This window comes from Eschscholzia californica, unplaced genomic scaffold (genome assembly GCF_041429995.1).
Source record: "Eschscholzia californica isolate CP2 unplaced genomic scaffold, dmEscCali1.0.p SCAF_2, whole genome shotgun sequence".
NCBI classification, from domain to species: Eukaryota; Viridiplantae; Streptophyta; class Magnoliopsida; order Ranunculales; family Papaveraceae; genus Eschscholzia; species Eschscholzia californica.
Genome location: NW_028238309.1, coordinates 42016446 through 42040635, shown reverse-complemented (window position 1 = coordinate 42040635; position 24190 = coordinate 42016446). Strand labels below are relative to the sequence as shown.

The 24190-nt window shown below is 36.2% G+C and overlaps 2 protein-coding genes across 8 annotated transcripts; both read left to right on the top strand.

Moving 5' to 3' along the window:
• The first annotated feature begins 5336 nt into the window (after positions 1 to 5336).
• On the top strand, positions 5337 to 11983 carry LOC147558029 (myosin heavy chain-like protein). Of its 5 annotated transcripts, XM_086659597.1 has the most exons (16): positions 6847 to 6937; positions 6968 to 7011; positions 7131 to 7209; positions 7303 to 7343; positions 7541 to 7630; positions 7734 to 7787; positions 8326 to 8403; positions 8502 to 8570; positions 8657 to 8809; positions 9018 to 9144; positions 9336 to 9373; positions 9865 to 9954; positions 10059 to 10163; positions 11050 to 11226; positions 11381 to 11490; positions 11586 to 11983. In XM_086659597.1, exons 2-16 carry the CDS (start codon positions 6976 to 6978, stop codon positions 11659 to 11661), a joined length of 1323 nt encoding a protein of 440 aa, XP_086515723.1. In that variant the 5' UTR covers positions 6847 to 6937; positions 6968 to 6975; the 3' UTR covers positions 11662 to 11983. The 5 variants fall into 5 exon arrangements, with proteins under 5 accessions (XP_086515722.1, XP_086515726.1, XP_086515724.1 ...); XM_086659596.1 differs by having other exon boundaries at positions 5337 to 7011; XM_086659600.1 differs by having other exon boundaries at positions 6795 to 7011; positions 7306 to 7343; positions 9339 to 9373.
• A 1343-nt stretch (positions 11984 to 13326) lies between these two features.
• On the top strand, positions 13327 to 17889 carry LOC147558028 (protein RETICULATA, chloroplastic-like). 3 transcript variants are annotated; one of them, XM_086659589.1, is made up of 8 exons: positions 13358 to 13619; positions 13771 to 14355; positions 14470 to 14568; positions 16269 to 16489; positions 16951 to 17020; positions 17111 to 17190; positions 17280 to 17344; positions 17514 to 17889. In XM_086659589.1, exons 2-8 carry the CDS (start codon positions 13807 to 13809, stop codon positions 17705 to 17707), a joined length of 1278 nt encoding a protein of 425 aa, XP_086515715.1. In that variant the 5' UTR covers positions 13358 to 13619; positions 13771 to 13806; the 3' UTR covers positions 17708 to 17889. The 3 variants fall into 3 exon arrangements, with proteins under 3 accessions (XP_086515713.1, XP_086515715.1, XP_086515714.1); XM_086659588.1 differs by having other exon boundaries at positions 13437 to 13619; positions 13726 to 14355; XM_086659587.1 differs by having other exon boundaries at positions 13327 to 14355.
• The last annotated feature ends 6301 nt before the right edge of the window (positions 17890 to 24190 follow it).

Genomic DNA, 24190 nt, shown 5'->3' with positions numbered 1-24190 from the left:
GTCCTTATTCGGGAGAGTCAGGATTGAACTAAACTTGAAGAAGCCTTTCGTTCCTAGAGTTTACTTGAAATTATCTAATACCAAAATTATTGTTGTTCATCTTAAAATTGAAAAATTGCCGAGATTCTGTATCGCTTGTGGTTTTACAGGACACACTATTAAATTTTGCCCTACCATGTTAGCATGCAACGATCTTCTTAAACAGAATCTTACTGAGGAACAAAGGACTAAAATTTCAAAAATTATGACTCCAAAATTTTCGGAGGATTTCAAAGTCCCTTACTCGGCTAAGAATAAAATTAAAGGCCTTGATTCTTATAGTCATGTTAATCGGGTTAATTTAAGTAATGATAATTTCATGAATTCTGAGTCTGAGAATGATATGAATGAGACTATTCCTGATTTTTCAATTAATGCTAACTTTGGGGATTTATTGTCCAGATTGTGTCAAACCAAGAAAAGAGGAATTCAATCCATGTATGGATCTACTGGATTATATACCAATGCTCTATATACGGGAGAAACGTCTTCATCAGTTCAAAAACAGACTACCGAACAGGGAGTTCAAGGATATGTCGACGAAGAAATGCACATTACCAATGATAGATCTCCTAAATAATATAAACGATCCTCTCACTCGATTGTATTATGTAATGAAAGGGTGTCGGCATCCCCAATGCCGAAATCGCCATGAGTATATTGGCGTAGAATTGTCGTGGGTTAGAGAACGCCCCGACAAAAGAAACTCTGTCTCAGTTCCTAGGAGCGACTAAACCGGCTGTGATATTTTTCTCTGAAACCAAATTACTTAATTATATGCCTCTAATGTGTTTTAATAAAAATAATCTTACTGAATTTATTACTATTCCTTCCATAGGTCGTAGTGGTGGGCTCCTCTTATACTGGAATGCTGATTTACATATGAATATTCACTTTTACTCCTCTAATCTTATTCATGCTACTGTTACTTTTCCTTATGCAGACCCTTGGGATATCTTTTTTATTTATGGTCCGCCAAATGTTAGGGACAAACCTAGATTTTGGACCAGTTTATTGTCCCGCATTCAAAATGTTACGAATCCATACTGCTGTATCGGTGATATGAATGCTCTGTTAGACCAAAATGAAAAATGGGGAGGCCATTCTAACATACCATTTATGTCTTCTTTTAAACAGTTTGTTCGAGATGCAAACTTGGTTGATTTGGGCTTCAATGGTCCAGCCTTTACATGGACTAATAATAAAGCAATACATCACTTAACCAAAAAACGACTTGACAGAAGTCTTTGTGATGTGACATGGCTGATGCGGTTTTCAGAAGCGGGTGTTTTTCACTTACCCCGATATAATAGTGATCACGCTCCCATTTTGCTGAAATTAAAGGTAGAAGGCCAACCAATCAAAACAATCACAAAATTCGAGATTTTCTGGACTAAACATGAAGATTATAATCGGATCTTCGAAGACAAATGGGTTCAGTCAGAAGGTAGCTTTCTAGAGAGATTACACCAAGTAAAAGACTCTATTAAAGGATGGAGCAGAAGAGCATTTGGTATAATTAAAAACCGATTGACTATTTTAAGGAAAAGACTAGGTGATCTACAAAAATTACCTTCAACAACGACACTTCTGGAAATGGAGAGTAAACTACAAGAGGAACTTTTATTTTTGGAAAACATTGAACGTACAAAAGCAGAACAGAGATCAAGAGTCAAATGGGTTCAAAATGGGGATCGAAATACGAAAGCCTTTCACATTGCTATGTCTACCAAGAGACAAAAGAACAAAATTCATCAAATCACTTTATCAAATGGCCAGACAACTTCCGATTTGAATAGTATTTCTCAAGAGTTCATTGAGCATTTTCAGAATTTATTCAAGGCAGATCCGGTAAGTGATCCGCCAACCGAGATAATTAATGCATACAAGGTTTTTTCGATCGAACAGCTGGCCGATATCTCCAGAATTCCATCTGTTGAGGAAATTAAAGACGTAGTTATGAAAATGGGATCGATTAAAAGTCCGGGACCATATGGGCTACCATGTTATTTCTTCCAACACAATTGGGACATCGTGGGACAAGATCTTATTTTGTATATTCAATCGGCTTTCTCTTCAGGTTTAATCGAACCCCATTTAAATTATACTACTATAGCTTTAATTCCTAAGACTCGGAATCCGAGTACGGCCTCGCAGTTTAGACCGATTTCCCTCTGCAACTCGGTCTATAAATTCATCACAAAATTAATAGCAAACAGAATCAGGCCTTATTTGGAGGGCGGTATCATGTGGACCCAAAATGCCTTTGTTCCTAGTAGGCAAATAATTGACAACATTGTTATTACTAAGGAGCTTCTTCACTCTATGCATGCTTCTAAAGCAAAAAAGGGTTTTCTCTCTCCTCTCTCTCTCTAGAATTTTTTTTTCCCCACCTCTCTCTCTAAGCTCCGACGAAGGTTTCCCTTCGCCAGAGCTTAGAGAGAGAGAGAGAGGAGAGAATAAAAAAAAATTTAGAGAGAGAGAAGAGAGAAAAAATAAAAAATTTGAAGGTCGCCGGCCGGCGACCCTTGCCGGTGGAGACAATGATGTGGCGTGTGAAATGATGTGGCAGAGAGAGAAAATGAGATGGAGGAGAGAGAGTAACGGAAAGTTAAAGATAACGGAAAAAGGGGGCCATATGGGAATTATTGCTAAAGTATGGGGCCAGGCAGGAAGCTGGTCACAACGTTGGCGGTCATTTGGGAAATAACCCTTACATAAAATAATGAAATTTTAACTCAAGACCCATAACTCTGCTCCAAGAATGAATACTTCTCCAGCTCTAACCATTACTTCTGAAGATAGATTTTTGCCCACCAATTTATAATCTAAGCATCTGTCTCGTAATTCATCATTAGTAGGTCCAACTGTCTCCCTCTGATCTCACTTATGATTTGATTTGTCCAAATATGTGTTCTGCAGGTCAGTTATTGTTAGTCCAAAAAGATGTAATTGTAATACTCATAAATATAGTATTTCATAAAACACACATAATGTCAGTTACAAACAAAACACTCATAGTTCAACAACATAACATTAAAATCAAAATAGAACAAATTTAATATGTAAATTACTGATTACGTGTTTTTCCCTCATTTGTTAAACTCTTCTAGAAGCTCCTTTTCATCATCTTTAACTTGTTTCCATACTTTGCTCTTCTTCCAGTTGCATAGTTTCTCGTCAACATCTGATGTTGGTTTCTTCCCCTTATTATCTTCCATAATTTCCACGTTCACGACATCCTTTTTCAACATTGTAGCATTCTTCTTATTAACCTTTTCTTTCATGAATTTTGAATCTGCCTTTTCAGTATGCTTCCTTGTTCTATGGGCTTCTTTCACTCTCTTGATAAGAGAATTTTGCTTCGGTGTTTTAACAACAGCATCTGATTTTAATCCTACTCCCTTTGAAGTTTTTGATTTTGTCCTTGGCTTTTTTTAGTGTCTTTGGTGAAGGCTCTACAAAATCATCATCTTCATCTATTTGTACATCTTTTTTCTGTATAAGATTTGGGAAGTTCAGCTATTCCAGCAAAGTCATTTGGATCATTTTCATCAATACCCAATGAAAATGTTGGTGTGCTACTAAAAGCTCTGTTCAACCTTTTGATATTTGACCATGGCTGTGCATGGTACATTTTCATCAGTTTCTGCACAAGTAATTAAAACATTTTCAGTTAATTCATGCATACTGTAACATACCTACAGTGTAATTTCATAGTAAATATGCATAAATGCATATAAAGTATACATACTTTATATTGTTGAAACATAATAAATTTGTTGAAATTATGCATAATGTTAGTTATGCTATATAAAAATTATAAAAGATATAAAAACAGAAACTCTCACCAATGTTATTTTCACCCCATTGTTACACGCACTGTCATCTTCCTTTTCAACACTACTTTCATTTATCTCATCATTTTTTTTCTTCCTTTTTCTCACCATTAATTTCTTCATCACCATCAATTTCATCTTCCAACTCTACTTTTTTATCTCCATCATTTCCTTCATCACCATCAATTCCATCTTCCAACTCTACTTCTTTATCTCCATCATTTCCTTCATCACCATCATTAATATCTCCACTACCATCATTAACTTCATCTACAGAAACCTCCACATCAACCTTTTCCTTCAATTTAAGTTGTTCTTTCAACTCAGCTATTTCTTTTCTCAGCATTTCTATTTCAACATCTTTACTCTTCATTCCACATTTTAGAGATTCTATCATATCAATATTTTCATCAATTGTTAACTCAAGATCAACCTTTTCAGTAAATTTCAGCAAACTTGCTCTTCTTCACTATCTTCTTCCTTAACAGTAAGAATTACCTGCATTATAAGTATACAAAATTAAGGATAAAATACATATACATCATGGTACAATCAGAAACAAATCAACAACAATTATGATTAATTCTATATAAAGTATACATAATTTATGATAAACATAAACAATTGTTTTTAAATTATACCTTTTCTGATTCTAGTCCAGCAATATCATTCTCCATTCCATTAATAAATTCATCAGCAGACCACCTCAAGAACCTTGCACATTTGAATGGATCTTGTTCATTGATCCTGGGAAAAGCCTCATATTCCGCCCCCTCCATTGGCATGCCAAGCAACAGGGAAACATCTTCAGGTTTGAACTCCATTTTAATCCCACCAATGACAAATTTCTTTGTCGCTTTTTTGTATCGACAAAGAATGTCCAGTATTGCACTTATTGGACGGTTGTTATAGTTTTTCCTAAGAATGAGACCCTCTACCATTGAATCAAATATCCTAGAGAACGGAGTATGACTTATTTCTTCCTTCATTTCCTCCGTCATGTAATGACGGTGGCTTGTTATCAATTCAATTGGTTTGCTCAAGCTATACCTAAATAGATTGCAGGTCTTCCCATCAGGAAACATCTTCTTCTCACCAATTATATCAACAGTTCGACAAGTATTTTCTTTTGTTTTCCCTTGCTTGGTGGGTGAGCTTGGTCCGACCTGTAATGTAAACTATAATTTAGAATACAACTTTACCAAATCAGAATATAAATGTTGCATAAAGTATAATCACTTAGATACAAATTATATATATTATATTTAGATTATGCATATTTTATCATAATTTACAGAAATTTTTCAAACATTATACAGACTCATACATATTACCTCATTGACAGAGATTGCTTTGGTTTTTTGCTTTTTAATTTGTAAATCTGGTTCATTGGCAGAGCTTCCTTTGATTTTAGATTTTTTAGCAGGAACATTTTCTTCCTCTACTGCTTTCCTTTTTAGAGTACTTTTCCTCACTGGAGTAAATCTTTTGATTCTTTTGGAGTTGATTTAGATTTGGGTGCCATTTAAATCTCATGCACAAAGAAAAAAAACACCTGACATACTTTTAGAACCCTAGAAATAACTTTTTCCATAAATTACGAATAATTTATACATAATTACCACCAAAATATGTAACAATATGAAACCTAAACACTTAAAAAACAAATCAAAACCCTTATAACACAAAAAATCTTCACAAAATCGCCAAAATACAGAAGCAAACCCTAAACCCCAAAAACAAAGAATCATATATTTATGAAACAATATCAAAACTAATATAGTTCTTTTACATGACAGTATGTATAATTTATAAAACAAATCCCAAAAATTAGGTTTGAAGATGAAGCTTTAAACATTAGAAACCAAATTAGAACATAAAAAACCCTTAAAATGACCCAAAACTCTTACCAAAACGTTGCAACAAACTTCTTTACAATGGAAAATAACCATGCAAGCTCAGATTTAAATACACTTTTCACTTGAAAGTAACGATGGTTCGAAATCCAAACGATTCGAGAAAAAACTTTTTGCGTTTTAATGAAAAGTAATACTCCCTCCGTCCCATTTTGTTTGTAGTTTTGGGGAATTCAACTTATTAAGGAATGATATTTATTGTTGACAAATATAAAGACTTTCCCTAAAATACCCTCATTTAATATAGAATATTTCATTAAATACAACATTGGTAGAAGCGTAGAACCAATTAGAACCTTTGAATGGTATTCAAACTAAAGGGTAGTCTTGGAAGTTGCATCATTTTAATAATTAAAATTAAATGAATGTTATAAAAGGAAAGTGACCAAACATTTTGGGGCATCCATAAAAGGAATAACAACCAAACAAAATGGGACGGAGGGAGTAGTACCTTTTCTACTGAATCAGAATCTTGAAAGATAATGAAGGTTGAAGAAGAACCTCGATTTGTTACCTTCTGGAAGATGGCGATTCGAAAATTTGGTTAGGGTTTTGGAACGACTCGATTTGGGAAATTTTAGATTTTTTCCTAAACAGTACAAAGGATGAGAGAGAAAGTCGAGGAAGAGAAATAAATGGAAACTCTGATTTAATCCTAAAATCACGCGTACTTTAACGGTTACACCTTTCGCTCGGGCCCCACATTTCAAAATCCCCTTAAAAGGTTTTGGGACACAACTGAAAATCTAATATAAATGGTAAGGGTTTTTTACCAAAGAGTAAAAGGACTAAAAATCCATATTTTGACAAGATTAGACCATAAACCCTTTTTCAACATTTTTTTACTCTATATACCCATGGACCCTTTCTTACATATGAATGATAATTCTAGTTTAACTCAAAAAAGAAAAAAAAACAGCCATTGTGAAAATGAGTTGGGTGCCTTTAGTGTTTCCAACGAAATGGGCTTCTACCCATCGGCCACCCACCGTTCGATCTTGAAGCAGGCGTAGTAGTTGTCATCTCGAGTCTGAAACTCTTGACCACCGGCATTTCACTCTCGTTTCCTTCGCTTTCTCTCTCTAGACTCTAATTTCCCTCGCTTAATCTTCTCTGGAGGGAATACTCGTTGATCAATCTTCTCTGGAGGGAATACTCGTTGATCAATCTTCTGAACAATAATGGCGTCGCATCACGCAACTCTCGCCCGACGGACGGTATAAATCTTCGTTGTCTAGCTTTCAAATTTTTCCTCTCCTTTGTTTGTTCTAGATGAAATCTCCATCTTTACTTGTTAATAAAAATTATCGTCTTTTAATTGTTCTTAAATTCTCAGTTAGAAGAAATACGTCAAAAGAGAGCGGCTGAAAGATTAAGCAAAGTTTCTTCTGGACCAGATCTACAAGCCACTAATGGTTTCACATCTCAACCTAATTCCATTACAAAATTGTTTCTCTTTCTTCTTCTTTACTTAATCAGAAAATATGTGTTTTAATGGTGAATTATAGCAGGAATGATTAGATCAGAAAGTGAAAATCGACTATCCGAGGTGAAAACCCTAGTTATTTTTTTGTTTCTGAATTTGGTCAGTTCATGACTATCAGAATGATCCTAATATCTTAACTAGGTTTACATTTGTTATCTGCATAGTTAGAAATGCCATGGAGATTAAAAGAAAGTATGATGTAAAATACAAAGTTAAATTCGTGTGATTCTTGATCGTGCTAATAATTGTTAATATTGCAGAACGATATTCATGGATTAGTATTGCAAATAAAAGAACTTGAAAGGAAGAATGCAACCCTCGACGAAGAAAACAAGAATTTATTCTCAAAGGTATTATTGGAGTGAAGATATATCTGACATATAATATTTTTGAACTAATTACTTGCCTAGAGTTGAGTTTCTTAATGTTAAACATGTTATTTCCCACATTCAGCTTCAGGCAGTGGAGGTTGAGAACGACCAATTTCACAAGCGTCTTAATGATCTGGTAAACTCCACCTTTTTTTTTCGAGGAAATGCTAAATAATACTATACATTGTTCAATATACTAATCTGGAGTTATGCCGTAGTAAAGGTGGACCAACAATGCGCATATTAGGGCAATTCCAGTTCCAGCCATAATGTAATTGGGTTACTCATAGAAGATGTTTTTGTGATGCTCATTGGTCAAGGCTCTAGCCACAATATAATATTCAACATTATGAACCAATTATACATAAATCATCTTTTATGGCCCTCTATTTTGTAATAGGACTAGGAACTGAAGACAGATATGATTCGTTAATATCTTAAATCGTATTTTACTCAAAAAATGAAATTTCTAAATTTTACTGATTATTGGATTTGGTTGTTTTTAAGCATTTTAACCTCGCAGCTGGAGTTTGTTGAGTCACGTGTTCCATCCTCATGATGTATTATAAGCTGTCCTATGATGTTATACTTGCCGGGTTGCGTAGAATGGCTTTTATTATGGTCAAAAGCAAATTCAATGTTTATTTCATCTATTTTTCTTACTTGAATTGCAGGAAAATACTACAGTGCCATCCCTAAGAAAAGCTCTAAGGGATGTTGCTATGGAAAAAGATGCTGCAGTTGTTGCACGGGTATCTGAACTGTTTCTATTATAAGAATGATTCTTCGTCTTATTTTCTTTTATCTGCTTCTGGGAGTCATCCATGAACATTGTTTTCTTTTTGTATAGGAGGACCTCTCAGCCCAGCTTCGGATGATAAAGAAGCGTCTCAAAGAGGCAGAAGAGGAACAATATAGAGTAAGAAAGTTAGTTTGCAGTCTACATATCTAAAAATATTAAGATAGCTTAAAGTTTTTTTTATTGTAATGGTTTATTTGCAATAGTCCGAGGAGGATGCAGCAGCCTTGAGAATGGAACTGAATTCCTTACAGCAACAAGCAATGATGAATCCACTTGGTAGTACCTCCTCTTTTGGTTCACCAGATCAAATGCAAGCATTGGAAAAAGAGTTGGCAAGTTTGAGACAGGAGCTCCAGGTGAAGACTTTTACATTGAAAAATCTGTGATCACTTACTTAACACTCTTAATTTAGATATTATTGGTTGAGTGACTAACGATAGGTAATGAAAAAAGATATTTAGCTAATTTGGGATCTGAACGTTATGTCAGAGTTGCATATAAAATTATGTGAAGACATTCTGAAAATTCTTAATCTATGTTTTTGTATGGCCGGCAAAACTGTAGCAAGAATCACTACTGAGACAACAGGAAGGGCAAAAACTAGCAGAGGAGCAGGCCAGAACCTCTGCACTTATGGCTGAAAAACAAGACCTAGAAGAAAGGCTTGGAACTTTGACACAAAAAGCTTCAGGTAACACATGCAGTTTTCAATCATTGAACTTCTAGGCTTCTCCGGTTACCCTTTATTTTGTTCACTATGGTGTCGATGTGTTGCTTTACATTTCTAGATGCCCTATTTGGACTAGTTAAACCCCTTACTTTTTCAAAGTTCAGACTCGGGATAATGAATTTTAATCCATTTGCTTATGTTTTATGATGCAGAAGTCTCAGAAGAAGCTGCTAGCAAGGCATTTTCAATGGTAAAGATTCAACCCTTAGTTTACGTTTTCAGAAGAAATGTAGACTTTGTAGTGGTGGTACTCAAGTATGAATAATGAATAATTGCTCGTCATACCTTCATGCACTTTGTTTACATGTTCATTGTCTTGATTATATAACCTGCATAAACCAAGACCCCGTTCAAAAAGTATAAATAGAGTCATTCTGAGACTTCTGCATCATAAAACATACGCACATGGCACATCGCACATGAGCATGATAGGTTGTAGCATTTTAGTATTTGTAAATTGTGTATTTCATATTCTTGCGGACCAGTATCAATTCATCATGACTAGCTATATGACCACTTTATCGTCCCTTTTTGATGTTTGTCCCATCATCCATGCTTTCAGTCGTTCCACAGTGAATGTTCCCGATATTATAGAATTTATTCGGAGACGTGTTGTCATGGGTAGCATATCTTTATGTTCATTAAGGCATCAAATAACATTGCTGTCATATTTCCTTGCAGCAAGACAAGGAGAAACTTGAGAAGCAATTGCATGATATGGCAGTGATGGTTGAAAGACTTGAAAATAGCCGCCAAAAACTTCTGTTGGAGGTACTATTTTTGTTTTAACAATTAGACATTATTAGTTATTTCAGAACGAAATGTGATATGGATTCCCAATATGATGGAAATTTATATTGTAAGTTTTGTGGTAGATCGACTCACAATCTTCAGAAATAGAGGAATTATTTGAAGAAAACTCTAATCTCAAAGTCTCGTATGAAGATGCGATGGGTGTTGTGCTGCAGTGGGAGAGCAAGGTAGGCGAAATAGATTTTGCTAGATAATCTGATCTTTATTTCTTTACTGCCACCAAGTATTCCATTATTTATTTTCCAACTTCTATTCCGTCCTTGAGGGCACGTTTTCTTGCACGTGGTTTCGTTGTTTATCTCATACATGCCGTTGATCTATCATCCGTAGTTGCTAATATTGACCTAATACCAAGGAATGAAATTTCGGTTTCGGTTGAAATTTCGGACGGTCCAAAAGTGGTACGAAACGTTTCGGTCAGTGTGGAAATCTTACAAATCTACAGAAATGATAGATATATGATGCAATTATGTATAACAAGATTATTAAATCATAATGAAACATAAAAATGATGTTTAACATTATCTATTAGTTTGAGGGAGTATTAACAATTACACAGTTCCGGGGGTTAGTTGAATAACTTTTGGCTATAACACCCAAAAGATAACATAATAGTTTGAGAAGGTATTGTCAATTACACAGTTATTTCAGGGGTGTTACTAAGATAAAATCAATTTAGGCAGTTAAGTCAAGGCTTAAATCATTCAAATAGATTTAAAAACAATTAAAAACATAACATAAAAATCAAGAGAGATCTAAGAGAAATGTAGATGAAAAAAAAGAAATGAAGATGAAAAAGACGAAGGAAGGGATATGTTTCAAGTATTAGTTTCTCAGGTTTTTTTTGCTAGACTTCTAATATGTCGGTCGAAATTTCCATCATGTCGGTGGAAATTTCGATATTTCCAACAATTTCGGTGGAAATTTCGATCATGTCGGTGGAAACTATGCAGGAAATAGTTGCAAGTGTTGTTTCATGCACCTAATCTCATTTTAGGAAACATTTCAAATTGCCGGAAGTTTCATTCCTTGCCTAATACATGAAATTTTCAGGTCAATGACTGCCTTAGACAGAATGAAGATCTCCGTGGATTGCTCGGAAATTTGAGAGCAGAACAGGCTAATATGTTGATTTCAAATGAAAAGGAGGTCCATTCAGGGTTCTCATCAGCTGAAAATGACGGTAAAATGGCGGGTGCTGCTCATACGAATGAACATCTACTGCTCAAGGTACGCTCTAGGATCAAATATGTTAAGTAGTCAAATCTTTTCTTCTGTTTTCTTCGAATTGATGAATATTGAACTTGTGAGCTCTACGAAGCAAGATTTTCATACTTCCTGATCCATTCATATATCTGCAACAATCTATTCTGGGTTTGTCTAGGGCCAACTTGCGAATGAACAGAGCAGAGCAGAGGAGCTTTCAGCAGAGGTCATGAAACTTTCAGCTCAACTCCAACAATCTATCCAAGCATATAATGGTCTTGCACGCCTGTAATTCTCTTTCTCTCACTCTCTGCACTTATTTTCTCTTAATCCATCAGTTTAAGGTGCTCATGTCAGTTTTATATCTATGACTGGCTTTGCAGCTACAAACCTGTACTTCGTAACATCGAAACCAGTCTGTTCAAAATGAAGCAAGACGGTTCTTTAACAGTTCAGTGAATACAGAGAGATAACATCACTTTTCGTGGATAGTTCTCGGTCGTCCGGTCCCTATTGAAGCTCCTTCGTGAAACCATCATACAAGTTCTTAATTGTGACAATTTACTATACGGAATATTTGTATCTTAAAAGGCGATATCAGGTTCTTGTTGTAAATCTCGAATTAATTCCAGTTCTCATCTTGTGCAGATTGATAGTTTGGGTTCCAAACCCTCATATAGAATATTTCGTCAGTGACCATTACCCATTTTATTCTCTTAAATCTTGTGGTTGTCCGAAAATTTAATTAAAATCAATTATACAGTACAGCTTTTATTTTTCATTTTGTATTTGTAGTTAACCTGGATAACTTTGTACTTTAATTTCTTCCATTCCATGAGAAAGTACGTAAAATCAATCTAGAAGGCCTCAGGAAGTACTCACCTAGCATAGTCTAGCTAATCTACAGGGGGAATTGGGCTGGGTTCATCTTTTGTGGGATGTCCTGCCTGCCTTCTACCAACCAGGCTGAAGTGGTTGTGCTGTCTGTCGTACACTCACATGGACCTCGACTTTGTCAATTTACTTTAGCCAGGTCAAACTGCTAGTCACTCTCGCACTCCGGCCTCGTTGGACGAAGATTGTCGGCCAGTGACTGACCGTCCATCTTCCATCAGAAGGGTTTTTTCTCTCCCACCAGACAGTTTCAACTGTAGAGAAGAAAAAGTAGAGAGATTAGACAGAGAGAGTGTGGCCGTGATGGTGGTAAGTGTTGGGGGTGTGTTGAGGAGGAGATAATAGAATCATTTTTATGATGAAGATCGTTTTCGGCCAAAGTCCACGATCCTCACCAGAAAAGATGGTGGACACGAGTGTGTGGATGAGTAATACTTTAACTTGGTCTAGGTAGATTGATCAAGTCAAAGTTATTCTGAATGTAAGATTCCTTTTTTTTGTTGACAAAAAAGAAATTAAGCTCCCAAAACGTCGTGAAGCTCATGCAGGGAGTTCCAGATCCGCTTACGAACATTTTTCGTGCCCCACTTTGCGAGTTTGTCTGCCCATCTGTTTTAATCCCTAGATATGTGAGTGAATTTGATGGAGAGGAATTGTCGATTGAGATTTTGAATGTTATCCATGAATTTCTCTAACTGCCAATCAATTGACATACCGCCTTCGTTTATGCATCGAATTATGTTTTGGTTGTCACTTTCCATATGAAGATGAGGAATCTGAAGGTGTGCCGCCCATTGCATTGCCCGTAAAATAGCCTGACATTCACATTCTTCCGCCGTTTGACCTCTGATCGAGTCTGCCATTGCTATTATAAAATCCGCCTTGTCATCATGTATGATACAACCATAGCCAGCAGGGTTTAATGATGACGTGAAGGAAGCGGCCACATTGCACTTAAGAAAAGGTGGTTCTGGAGGAGACCAATTGAGGGGGATGATGTTGTTTTTTTTTCTTTGACCTCGGTCTGGAGTAGTGACTGAACCTTGAATATTAGTGATCACTTGTGCAGTGGTTTGCTTAATCGAGGAAAAACATTGTTCACACCTAGCTTTCCAAACGAACCATAAGATTTTGGCGTATATGTATATTTAATCTAAACCAGATCTTAAGGCAGATTTTAAATCTGACTACGAAATCTGACTTAAAAGTGATATGTGGTAGCGCTGATACAAGGGGGCAAATCGCAAAACCCTACGACGACACGAGTGGCATAGCAAAAGCCCTGGTAATTGCTGCACGTGTGACAAATCTATAAATCAAAGTGCGAAATGAGGAGAAGCAGATTCCGCTCTCATTCGCCACTTTTCAGTTTCAGTTCGGGAAAAGTCCAAGTATCAAAGCATTCCTTTCCTTCTTCTAGAGAGAGAAATTTGCTTGGTTTCTCTCTCTAATCTATACCTGTTTAAGTGGATCTTCCAAACACAAGAGATCTCAGTGAGAGAGCTGATCAATCGTCTCCCAAAGTTAGTTCTTTTCTAGCTCTTTTACTTAATATTTGGTTGCATTTCAGAATACTTGCATTTTATTCAGAGTTTGATCAGTGTTTTCTTCTTTTGAGATTGATATTAGGGCATTTCACAATAAAAAAAAACTCTTAAATTTGTCGACTTTTAGGATTTCATTTCGCTAAAAAGATTCGTAGATTGGAGTATGGCAATCTGTTCATCAAGTTTTAGATTATCAAGTGTTTCAAATTTATTAAACGAGTTGGACTATAAAAAGCAATGGAGATCACAATCTATGGTTGAAGTTAGGGTTTTATCAATTTCATCGAGGGATAAGAGAATTGGCTACATTGTGAGGAATGAGAATGAAAGGTTTGTGGTTAGGAGTATATCACAGCCAAATGTGAACTCAGGGACTACCAAGTCGGTAAATACAGTTTCGAGCGGAGAAAACGATACTGCTTTAGAGAATCTTAAAGTTACTGAGAGTAGTTTCATTCCAGATACTGATAATGGAAGTGGTGGTGGTGGTGATGGAAATGGGAATCTTGGATCAGGTGGTGGTGGTGGTGGAGGTGGTGGGGGTGATGAAAAGGGGGATCATGAAGAAGAGGAATTTGGACCGCTTTTGAAGTTAGAAGAAGTGATGAAGGAGACAGAAAAGAGGGGAGCAAGTCTTCCTTCTGATATGTTAGAAGCTGCAAAGACCGTCGGAATTCGCGAAGTTCTTCTACTTAGGTATTTGGATTTGCAGGTAAGGCTTGATATCAGTTGTTAGGGAAGTAATCACACCCCTACTTGTGCATTACATTCTTGTTTTCACATTTGACTTTGATAGTGCCCATTGTTTCTTATTGTTATGCTGTAGGGTTCCGTTTGGCCTTTAGGTGCTGCAATGAGGTCTTGTTCTTTGCTTCGTAACCGGATGCTTGCTGATCCTGCTTTCCTCTTTAAAATTGGAACTGAGGTTTGTCAAGCTTCTTCATTTCTTTGTCTAATCTTTAGTAGATTAGTTATGTTCTATAGAGTCCAGTAATGTAGTGTATTTAATGCCAGCGAACATGATTGTGTGTGGCAATCAATGTGGAAAATCCTGAGCGTGGGCTACAAATTGAATATACTGTAACCCAGAAACCGACCAACTTGGTGTCTTAATTTTCCACTCCAAGATGATTATTAAAGTATCAGAAATATGGTTATTCATAAGATGAATTATGTAAACCATTAAGGTATATCTATATGATTACTGCATTCTTGCACTTTGGGACAAGGGCCTTGTGGTTTAAATCAAGTGAGCTAAGCAATGTCATAAATCATGATGTAGGTTTTCAGTATGATGAGTGGTTCATCTAGATTTTATAAATAGTTATGCAAATCCTTGATTTGGGTATATGCTGAAGGCACAGTGCTTCCTTGTTCAGAGGAGAGGTCATATCTAATTTAACCGGAAACACGAGTTTGAAAAGGAGTTTAGACATAAAAAAAAGTCTAAATTAATGCCTAGATATAAATGTACGAGGGTATAACCCGTGCCCGGGCACAGATAGTTCTATCAGATGCGTCACGTGAGGTGCATGTGTGAAGATAGATTTAACCTATAACGTTAAGTCAACACATCAGAAAAAATCGATTTTACTAACCCATAAACAAAGTCCCAAAATCGAGTAGCACAACTCTAACCAAAATTCAAAATGAAAGCTACTATGTGAAAACTTGAAAAAACATTTGGGAGGTATAATCTCAACCCTTGGGGATGAGTTTGGGAGGTGTTATCTAGCCATTGAAGAAGAGAGTATATTCTAAAAAAGATATCCTCCTCTCTAATTTGAAGATAAATTTGGGAGGTATAATCTCAACCCTTGGAGATAAAATTGGGAGGTACAATCTTGGCCATTGAAGAGGATGGTATATTCTAAAAAGGATACCCTCCTCCCTTATAACATAATTATATATATAATTATGTATATGTATATAAACATAAATTTAGTTCTAAAAATGCTTCAAACATTAATAAACTAAAAAACAAAATTTACATGTCCAATTTGGGCTTTATTGGCTCAAATCACCCAAAAAAGAACAAATTCAGTTCATATAGACATTAAATTCATCCCTAAGAAGCATACATCTAATTATCAAAAAGTTCTACAACATTAATGAAGTACAGAATACTAAAAATTAACATTTATTTGAGTTTTAAGAGAAAAATCAACAAAATCTGCATTGTAGAGAGAGAGGAAGAGTAGTAAAAATTAAAAAAATTAAGATAGGGAGAGGAACTTACGTGATATGGTGTTTGGAGAGGAAGAGAACTTGAAAATCTACTTGAAGTGGTGTTCGGAAAGGAGAGGAAGTGAGAAGAAGAGGCTTTGCTTGGAGCAAAACCCTAGAGAAGTTCTCTAAAGTCGAGCGTAAGAAAAAAAAGGTTAGGTCACAAGTCTTGACTCACTCTACTAGTCGACTCGGTCCTAGTCGGGCCGAATCGTGGATTTAGTCGGGTTTTCAACCGACCAAGGGTTTGAGCTCTAGTCCAGTCGCCCTTTTGCCGACTCACGAGTTACTGGGGACTGTCCCGACTCCCAATTAATTCCCAACTTTTTCTTAACAGCTTCCTAGGTGCTCCCAATTTTCGTGTGTTTCAGAAGTCCTAAATTGTGGTTCTTTCTGCAGATAGTAATTGATACTACTTGTGCAACCTTTGCTGAAGTTCAAAAGAGAGGAGAAGACTTTTGGGCAGAATTTGAATTATATGTTGCAGATCTTTTGGTTGGTCTGGTCGTTAATGTTGCTCTTGTCGGTTTGTTAGCACCCTATGTTCGTATCGGACAACCAACTGTGTCAAAAGGATTATTTGGACGTATGCAACATGCTTATAATGCTCTACCTAGCAGGTGAGGAAAGAAATTTGTTCAATCTTAGTTCCAATTAAGTCAATGTTTTCTATTTATTCAGATTCATGCTCCTTATTGGTGATTGGGTTTTTGTCCAAATTTAACTTGTTTGAGTCTTGACTTGGTTTGGTGAGAGGTAAGTTGTCATTTAAAGAACTTAGATAATGGATGTTTGATTTAGACTTACTTGATATCTGACTTAAACCAGCCCAACTCAGCCATTCAGACTAGTCAGGCCCATACAGACATAGTGAAATCAGCCCAGGGCAGTCATTCAGACGAGTACAAAACCAAAAATTCTGAAATAAGCCTGAGTCAAACTATTCAGGTGAATCAGATCTGAGTCAGCCACTCAACATTCAAACAAGTCAAATCTTAATCAGCAAAATACAAACACCACCTTATTGTTGTAATCTTCTTCTAGGAAATGTGAAAGAATAAATGCCGTATTTCTTATGCAGTGTTTTCGAGTCTGAAAGGCCAGGTTGTCATTTTTCAGCTCAGCAACGACTTGCTACATACTTTTATAAGGTGAAACATTTTTTTTCCAAAATTTCAAGGAGTATTTGGTAAAACATATATTATTCTGCACTAAACTTGTTGTACACCTTATTTAAACAGGGGATTATGTATGCATCGGTTGGGTTCGGTTGTGGTCTGATTGGGCAAGGCATTGCAAATATGATCATGACTGCTAAACGGTACACTTCTTTCCTGTCTTGTTTAATGTTCTGAAAATGTGTTCTTCAAGGGAATATGATTTATGACATGTTATTTTGATAATGGTTAGGAACATAAACAAGTCAGAAGAAGATATACCTGTCCCGCCTCTTGTAAAAAGTGCAGCTCTTTGGGGTATGATATCACTCTCCTGTTTTTACTATGACATTTATACGTGTAAATCTTGTACCATGAATCTTTAATGGATATGTACTGAAGTACTCTTAAAAAGTTCTCTCCCTAAAAACCTCAAATCACACACTTGTACTCTTCCAATGCTGATCGTTCTTTTACACTCTCTCAGGTGTATTTCTGGCGGTTTCATCCAATACACGTTACCAGATTGTAAATGGACTGGAACGCCTGGTAGAAGCTTCACCCATGGCAAAACAAGTTCCTCCAGTGGCATTGGCATTCACCATTGGTGTCCGATTTGCCAACAATGTCTATGGAGGCATGCAGTTTGTGGATTGGGCCAGGTTGAGTGGTTGTCAGTAAGATGGTATAATGGGCCCAGGTTATTTCTTTCGACCTTTATTTAAGCATATGAAATATAGTGATCCAATCATGAGGAAAATTGGATGAGATTGTAGTTCATGTTGTGTCCTTGGTATGCTTTTGATTTACTCTGGATAGGTCACTTTAGAAAATTTATTGTTAGTTCATTGTTTTTCTCTTCATAGATCATTTCATCCGTTCTTTCAAAGTTTGCTGCCGGTTATACAGGATTAAGTGACTTAACCATTCACCATACCTATTGGTCAACCATCTATAGTTACTTAGTAACTCACTTTCAAACAAGAGATATATTTATTGATAAACACAAGGACTTAGGTTCTAGATGCGTTTCCTTGACTTAAAGCTTAGGGTAATACATTGGCGAGGAGAAACAACATAACGTTATATTATTTTATTTATACAAGTATAGCATGGTAGGTTTAGATAACTAGTGAAGGAATATGCAATGGTGAAGCGGGTTGTTCAGAGGGAGGAGCATGCAGTTTATGATATATTGATGATAGTGGATTTTGAAACTGAAACAACTTATATGGTGACTTTACCAACTTGTGTGGATGCTTATCAAATTCTCCTGGTGGAGTTTCATACACTGGTGGTGTTGCTGAGCTGGTGGATGATATCCATGAGAAGGTGGTGGTAATGGTGGAGGATGCTCGTGCATAGGTGGGGCATGTTGACCTTGAGAAAGCAGTGGCAATTGTGATGGTGGTTTCCCCTGCGCAGGTGTGAGATTTTGACCTTGGAAAGGTAGCGTCAGTTGTGGTGGTGGATGATATGCATGCGTAGGTGGTGAATGTTACCCTTTAGAAGGTGATTGGTGTTGTTGTGCGGGTGGAGGGTGATGTCCATATGAAGGTGGTGGATGTTGCTCTCCTGGTGGTGATGGTTGACCATATGTAGGTGTTGGTAGTAAGTGTTATATAAGTCTGCTACTGCAATGTCCGAGAGAGTAATAGTTAATGTAAAAGAGAAACATGGAAATGAGAAGGAAACAATGATGATAACCACTTCATTGTCACTCATGTATACTTTAAAAAAGACTAACATATGATGATAACCTCTAATTGGAGGGGTTTATAGTCAAGTAAAGTTATGTTCTTAAGTAGCAGTAGGTAAATAGTAACGTCCAGTAGCCGAGGAAGAACAAGTCACAGAACTGGATTCGATTCCATATTGGTGGTAGTGAAGGTGGTCGTTGGAAGTTTTGCTTAATCCAGATGGGGAACTCAAAGTGCTTCTACGTTTAGTTGATCAAGTGTATAAGGTGATAGCTTTCCTTTCTTGGTCATAATTCTCTCGTCCTTTATTGGGAGTTCTTGACTTTCAGAGTCATGTTCATTCACACTTTCTGTTGAAAGTCTGCTCGATTCCAGTTGGGCATGGACAGCCACAATTTAGACTATCATTTCTCTTGAAAAGGGAAGATTGGTGTGATTTCGAACTTGAGCTTTTCTTTCTTATCCACTACTGTCAAAATGAAATGTGGTAGAAGATGCTACCCTATAACGACAAGTACAACCGACATTAGTATAACCATATTACCTCTTCGGTGTGCTATTTTCAATTGTGGTATGTTTTAGACTATTTTCCTGTATGCAGGCCCTCAATATGATATGCATATAGAGCTTCACTTTAGGATTTAAAATCTTAACCATGCTAACTGAGAAAGCTTTTAGTTATATTACCAAACAATTTTGAACTTTTAGTGTTTTACCGTTAAATTTGAGTTAGTTGAGTAGATTTTTTAATTCAGGGATAGTATCATCCATTCTTTCAAGTTTGCCTAGACAATGTCTAGTGTATAATATTGGTACCACGAGGGTTAACCTGTGCTGCCGGGGGACATACATTTCAATCAAATACCTCTTTTTCCTGCACTAACATTTGTAATATTGGTTACCTGTGCTGCTGGGGCACATACTTATCTTCGGACCTATGCAATTTGTACAAATTAGGGTTTCAAAAACCTCTCTTTCTTTCTCTGCACTAACATTTGTAATATTGGTTACCTGACAGTTTGATATCAACTCCACCCTTGAATAAAGAATTGTTCAAACCAAAGTAGTCTCAATTTGTTGCAAAGGGAAAGCCCTAAATCCTAAATTGAAGTTCCCAAAATTGTTTGTTTTTCTTGTATCCTCTCTCTCTCTCAGTGGAAAACTCAGTGGCATGCATGAGATCCAATGGAATATATATAGATTAAAAAGCAAAGGGAGTAGAAAAGTTCAAAGAAAATTTCTACAATAAAACCTTCACTCCTGGCTCTTCAATACTCTTTACTCATGGATTTTGAAGGGAATGAACTGACCAAGACCACATGAATCGATTTTGGGATGGAGATGAAGTGACCAAGTCCAAGTTTACATGAATTGATTCTGGGAAGGAAATAAAATTGTTTGTCCCTCATCCCTTTTCTACAACATGCTTGAACCCTAAAGTCACGATTGGCAGGCGGGAATGGGATGTGATTTCTGGAAATCGCATTCATAACGCGATTCCTGGGAATCAGATCATTCAATTTGATGTTTGGTTTGACCAGAAATAGGAATTCGATTCCTGATAGATTCTTAACTTTGTGTTTATATGAATCGAAATGTAAATTTTGTAAAAGTCCTATTATATCTTTAAACTATATAAATTAAACGTCAACTTTAATATATATATATATATATATATATATATATATATATATATATATATATATATTTTAATCAGTATTATCTATTCAAATTTGTGAATATGAAATAGTAACGTGATACACCAATTTAAGTAGTATTTAAAAAATTATTTGAAACAAATAAAGGTTCGTTTTAAACATTATGAAATCGATTGGAATGGAAAAAGAACAAGAGAGAAGGAAAAAAAACTGGATAGAGGGAGAGAGATATGTTCGAGTGAGAGAGAGTTGCTATGGCGGTGGGTAACCACAGGTTTTAAAATTTTTTTAGTTGTGATATTATGTGGAGGACGATTTTAATAATAGTCATTATAATGTGTTATTAAGGATAACTTGGTCCATAAATATTAAAACAAAGCATTCACCGGAATCGGAATCACAAACCCACCCCCCTCCTTGGGTTTGCTATTACACTATTTGGGGGGAATCCTATTTTTCTAGGAATAGTACTTCTCCTGCATTCCCGCGAACCAAACAGTAATCAGGATTGTGATTCTTGGGAATCACATTTCATTCCCCACGCGATTCCCTCGCGTCAAACATGACCTAATGGTTTTGTCCGTGGTTTTTGAGATGGAATTGTGAACGAAAGAGAGAATTGGGAATGAGAAATACAAATGGATAACTTTAGGTGCCTTTAACATGTTATTTAGTGGGGTTTTGGAATTAAAAGAAAAGATTTTGAGAAGAGGAGGGTCTAAAACCAGTATTCTTTCGCTGTTGTGGATCAAGATTAGTTTGGAATCAAGGTTCTTTCGATGATGGTTTTACTATCTTCATTTCTTTAAACAACATTTTTTTTGTTCTCTCTCTCTCTAATTCCTCTTTGTAGATCGATGATGATGATGGGCTGGAATCAAAGTTCTTTCCATGATGGCGTGATGATGATGATGATGATAAGAAGGATAAAATAGAAAAAACACGAAAAAGAAATTAGGGCAGAAAAATGGAAAGAGAGTTCGGGACGCCTTTTCCAGGTCTGAATGGGCCCAACTCGCAATGGGTCGTGAATAACAATTTTGGTAGGCGCATGCGACCGGACCCCTAAACCAGGACGGACATCTATTATATTAAAACAGGTCAGTCGGTTATCTAGGGGATAAGTTTGACCGTCCATTTTCTTTTAGAGATTTGGTTGGGAACATATCCGACGGATGATATAAAATCTTTTTATGTAAATACACTAAAAAAGAAGAGTATCTACGAAATGTAATTTACCGGCGAAGGCAGGAGGGATCTGTTGCGTGGACGCGGCGGAAACCTAGTAAAACATAAAAGACGGGTGCTTAAAAGAGAAAAGGTGCGCCTAGAGATGTGGAGAACCGATAGATCTGCGTCCTGAAAGGGTCATTTTTATCCACCAGTCAATCCATGTATTTGTACCGGTCTCGTACGATCAACACAACTGGTTTGACCGCAATTATGTAAAATCCGACGCAAGTAGGTTACGTCATTGTATCGGGATATTTCCACGTGTAAGAAATATATCGACCAAAACTAAACACTTTCTACAGGTAAGATTTCAATGATGACGTGGCCCAGTCAAAGGAACAAATTTGACTGGGATCAGGCCTTGGGAGTTGAAGATTCTGATTCAAAAGTGCTTCCATTTCCCTTCTCCATCACCTTTCTTGACTTTTTTTTTTTGTTGAAGCACCAATTTATTGAGTTTTGTCCTAGTTATTTTTTTTAAATTACTTGCCCTAATTATTAGTATTTCAATTTAAACCAACATAAATCATGTTTATTAAGTAAACAAAATAATTTTAGAGATTTACATTAAAGACACAAAAAATTTAAAATCTCTAATTTCTCATTTAAGCATGAAAATTTGATTGAAATTTGACTACTAAAACTAAGTGTTTTTTGAATTTTACATTGGAGATGCAACGAAGAATATAGAGCAATCATGACTTCAGTAATTAAAAGACATATTTTTGGGTAAGGAAAGTATAGTGATAGACTCGAGAAGAAATCTAATGGTTTATCTACTGATCGACAAGTCGTGACACCTCAAGTTCACTTTCTTTAGTTTTTCTCAGTATTTTATACAACTTGGGGGTTGTTTGGCGTCAAAGCTAACAACTCACTCCACACTTGAAAATTTGCCAATAATACGTAGTGGTGAACCAAATTATATAACTTGAGCCAGAGTGGCTTGATACCTTAACGGTTCGTGATGTGAATGACCTGCCAAACTTGGGCGGTTTGGGTGGACAATAAAACTCATTTTATGTGCCTAGGTGCCCAAGGCAGACCACGATTGGAATTTTTTGGACTAACTTTTTTTTTTTGTTGAACTAATTTTTTTTTGGACTAACTTGCCCCATCTAATTCTTCCCCTTTAGCCCTAAGAGCCTTTGGAACTCACTGTTAGACTGCCAGCTTTGGCGCTAGGTTGTCTCCAACCCTCCTCCATAACGCCAAAATTTTGGCGTTTTTAGGACATTATCTTTTGATCCTTTTTTATATTTACGATTTTATGTTTAGTCTTTTATTAAGTGAATCACTAATAACGCGAGGCATTACCCTGTCTTGTTCATAAGCGATCAACCAAAAGCATTTAGTTTTATAATTGTGTGTTGTATTTCGCATACAACCTGCAGTAATCGTTTCCAAAAATTGTTGGAAATGTTCTCTTTCATCTTTTGTGATTTCTACACCGTAATCTTGAGAGAAAGTTAGCTTATTATTATCTTCTAACTCAAGAGGTGGCAACCGTGGTGGAGATTAACTTACCCCCGTACTCGTAGAGTAATTTTAGTCAGTAGTTTTATAATTGTGTGTTGTATTTCGCATAACTTAACGTGTAAATTTATAATTTCTACTATTTCCTAAGAGCAACTCCAACCCCAGTCTGTCTTAGGTCGAAAAAATTACTTTTTCACCCAAAAATTTCAGCCTTAGCTCAGTCTCAAAAATTCAACTCCAACCTCAGCCTCTTTTGAGGCCAAAAATTTGTGCATGTGGGAAACGCGTGTTTAGATTTTTTTTTGTGGTGTGCGAAAACGTGTGTGATCTTGTGTATGTGCGAAACATGTGTTTGAACTATTTCCGAAATAACATTTTTTTTCTAAAGTCAGAGAATTATACGGAGACCAACACGTTAGTGGGATGCATTTTAATTGTTAATCTGTGAGTTTTTGTTAGAGTTTAAAAAAATGTTAAAACTAATGAAAATTTTTATAGAAAAATGGAGAAGATCCAGCCATTGGATCAAATCCAACGGCTAATATTAACCCCAAACATGACCGTTGGGGATTTGGGTTGACTAAAGTCGTCGGATGGGACTCAACCCCAACCGACTGTGCTCGGAGTGCGTTTGCCTCAGTCATGCACAGGTTGAAGTTGCTCTTAGTATTTTAATTAAATGTTGTATTGTGTTTCAATTATTAGTTTCCAAAAAATATGTTATATAATATTAGTTTTTTTTTTTGTTGAAATAGTTATATAATATTAGTTAAACATGGTAAAATTAATTAAAAATGAAAGGGATAAATAGTAATTTTGCCAATGTAGAGTTAAGTTTGTTTTGTGAAAACACCCAATTTTTGGAGGGAAATTTAGGGTTTGAAGTTTGGAGATGGTGCAAGGAAGGTCAATGCATTTTATAGTTGGTCATTTTGGTCTCTTGTTCTTTTGTTGGCTGGTCAAAACTGTTTCATTATTCAGGTGAGTTTCTTTTTTCCAGACCAAACTGATAACTTTCAGTCTAGGCCATCATCCATTGTTGCTCTCCTCTGTACCCACATTATAAATAAACCCCTAGCCCCTCTAAACTCTCT

Bases quoted from the DNA above. Each gene is read 5' to 3' on its own strand.
- LOC147558028 (XM_086659587.1), top strand. From the start codon at position 13,807: ATGGCAATCTGTTCATCAAGTTTTAGATTATCAAGTGTTTCAAATTTA. The intron at 14,356-14,469 runs GTAAGGCTTGAT...GTTATGCTGTAG, and splicing joins TTAGGTATTTGGATTTGCAG to GGTTCCGTTTGGCCTTTAGG. The intron at 17,345-17,513 runs GTATGATATCAC...ACACTCTCTCAG, and splicing joins AAAAAGTGCAGCTCTTTGGG to GTGTATTTCTGGCGGTTTCA.
- LOC147558029 (XM_086659596.1), top strand. From the start codon at position 6,976: ATGGCGTCGCATCACGCAACTCTCGCCCGACGGACG. The intron at 9,955-10,058 runs GTACTATTTTTG...GTTTTGTGGTAG, and splicing joins GCCAAAAACTTCTGTTGGAG to ATCGACTCACAATCTTCAGA. The intron at 10,164-11,049 runs GTAGGCGAAATA...TGAAATTTTCAG, and splicing joins TGCTGCAGTGGGAGAGCAAG to GTCAATGACTGCCTTAGACA.